This window comes from Octodon degus, unplaced genomic scaffold, assembly GCF_000260255.1.
Source record: "Octodon degus isolate 3935 unplaced genomic scaffold, OctDeg1.0 scaffold00004, whole genome shotgun sequence".
Lineage (NCBI taxonomy): Eukaryota > Metazoa > Chordata > Mammalia > Rodentia > Octodontidae > Octodon > Octodon degus.
The window spans coordinates 22,665,083-22,667,408 of NW_004524580.1; the positions used below are offsets into that span (position 1 = coordinate 22,665,083).

The following is a 2,326-nucleotide window of genomic DNA, read 5'->3' on the forward strand; positions in this document are numbered from 1 at the left end:
GGCGCCGCCGCGCCCCCCGCGCCCCGCCGCGCCGCTGCCCCTGCTCGCCTATCTGCTGGCGCTCGCGGCGCCCTCCCAGGGCGCGGATGAACCGGTGTGGCGCTCGGAGCAAGCCATTGGAGCCATCGCGGCCAGCCTGAGGAACGGCGTGTTCGTGGCGAGCGGCAGCTGCCTGGACCAGCTGGACTACAGCCTGGAGCACAGGCTCTCGCGCCTGTACCGGGAACAGGCGGGCAACTGCACCGAGCCGGTCTCCCTGGCGCCCCCCTCGCGGCCCCGGCCCGGGAGCAGCTTTAGCAAACTGCTGCTGCCCTACCGCGAGGGGGCAGAAGAGCTCGAGGGGCTGCTGCTCACCGGCTGGACCTTCGACCGGGGCGCCTGCGAGGTGCGGCCCTTGGGCAACCTGAGCCGCAGCTCCCTGCGCAACAGCACCGAGGTGGTGTCGTGCTACCCGCAGGGCTCGACGGCTGGCGTAGTGTATCGCGCGGGTCCCAAGAACAGCTGGTACCTGGCGGTGGCCGCCACCTACGTGCTGCCGGAGTCGGAGACCGCCAGCCGCTGCAGCCCCGCGGCATCCGATCGTGACACGGCCATCACGCTCAAGAACACGGAGGAGCGCAGCCTGGCCACCGCAGAGCTGGGCCGCCTCAAGCTGCGAGGGAGCCCAGGGAGCCTGCACTTCGTGGACGCCTTTCTGTGGAACGGCAGCGTCTACTTCCCCTACTACCCCTACAACTACACGAGCGGCGCCACCACTGGCTGGCCCAGCATGGTGCGCATCGCGCAGAGCGCCGAGGTCCTGTTTCAGGGCCAAGCGGCCCTCGACTGCAGCCACGGGCACCCCGACGGCCGCCCCCTGCTCCTCTCCTCCAGTCTGGTGGAGGCCCTGGATGTTTGGGCGGGCGTGTTCAGCGCGCCCACCGGAGAGGGCCAGGAGGGGCGCACCCGGGCCACTACCGCGCTCTGCCTCTTCAGGATGAGCGAGATCCAGGCGCGCGCCAAGAGCTGCAGGTGGGACTTCGAGACTCAGCAGAACTGCGTAAGTCCTGCCCCGGAGTCCCCGCGGGGGCGCTGATGCGCGGGAGCCGCCGCTTAAGCAGAGAGCGAGAGGCTAGGGGGACATCCCGGTGACATTTGCCAGGTCGCCAGTTCCCACCACCAATGGCCTTCTAAGACCTCAGCATAATGTAAAGCTCGGCCCGAGGTCCCCAAAGGAAGAGTGCAAAAAGAGGGGCGGGAAGGGCTGGAGTTGGGCTCCAAGGGCTAGTTCCTGCACCCCAGCAGCGTCAGTCCCTGTCCAAATGTGGGCACCCACGCACCCCCTTTTCCTTGTCGCTTTTCCACACTCCGCGGAGTAGTCTCTCAGTGGGGCTGTGGACTGAGCCTCTTACTCAACAGTTACCAAACACAGTGCCCTCTGTGGAGGAGCTCTTGAACCCAAGGGCTCGCTGCCACACCCCAGCCTTTGTGCCCCCCCCCCTCGCCGGCAGCGCTGGTGTAAGTCTGAAGGGTGCAAGCCTGTTCCACGCTGAGCTGCGAAAGGAACCCCCGGCGAGACCCGGTACAAGGGGGCGGGGCTGTGGCCCGGCTGAAGGTGGCTGCGGTCTCCGGCTGGGGGGAGCGCCCGAGGAGGCGGGGACAGCTTTGTGGGTGCAGAGCCTCGCCCTTGAGGGGAGAGCAAGGGAAAGTGTTGGGGGTGCTCCAGGCAGTTTCCGGGCTCCAGGTTGCTGGGCTGGATTGCTGGCTCGATGGTCCCTTGGGCTGTGCCTGAATCAGGCAAGCGACACAGGTGTCCCCAGGGCTCTCAGCTTGAATCTTGAGATTGGCAGTTCTTTGACTGGGAAATAAAGCGGCAGTTCAAGAGGGCCCAGTTGATGGGGATTACAGAGCCATTGTGCACTTCTCCGGAGGCTGCCTCCCTTCCAAGGCTGCTGGCACATCGGCTGCACATATGGCTCCTGAGAGGGCAGCCTGCTGAGAGCCTCCTTCAGAACTGGACAGAAATCAAAGAGCAGAAATTAACGGCTACAGGTGTTGCCATTGTTTTGATGTAAAATGAGTCGGAGAGGAAGGGGAGAAGTCTCCACTTGGAAGGCATGCTGTGTTGGTACATTTGTGTGTACCGACGGGGTACAGGAGAGCCATGGCTCCCAGGTATAGAGTATGTGGACGGAAAGACACCCCACCCACCCCTTTCTCTGCAAACATCTTACCAAGTAGTCACCCTAATAGCTGCTGAGAAAAGAGCTCTTTAGAATGGTTCCTTACATCTTTTTGCCTGTTGTGTGCTGGGACAAAAACATAACATCTTCATTTCCTTACTGGC

General features: G+C 63.7%; 1 protein-coding gene across 1 annotated transcript in view; it reads left to right on the plus strand.

The window, feature by feature from the left end:
• Nucleotide 1: 1 nt before the first annotated feature.
• The window catches only part of Plxnc1 (plexin C1), a gene marked incomplete at its 5' end in the record, with an annotated part of 142,047 nt that continues 139,722 nt past the window's right edge, over nt 2-2,326 (plus strand). The window contains one exon of the mRNA XM_004623905.2: nt 2-1,039. Within this exon, the coding sequence (XP_004623962.1) occupies nt 2-1,039 (1,038 nt within the window). The remainder of the gene's footprint in view (nt 1,040-2,326) is intronic.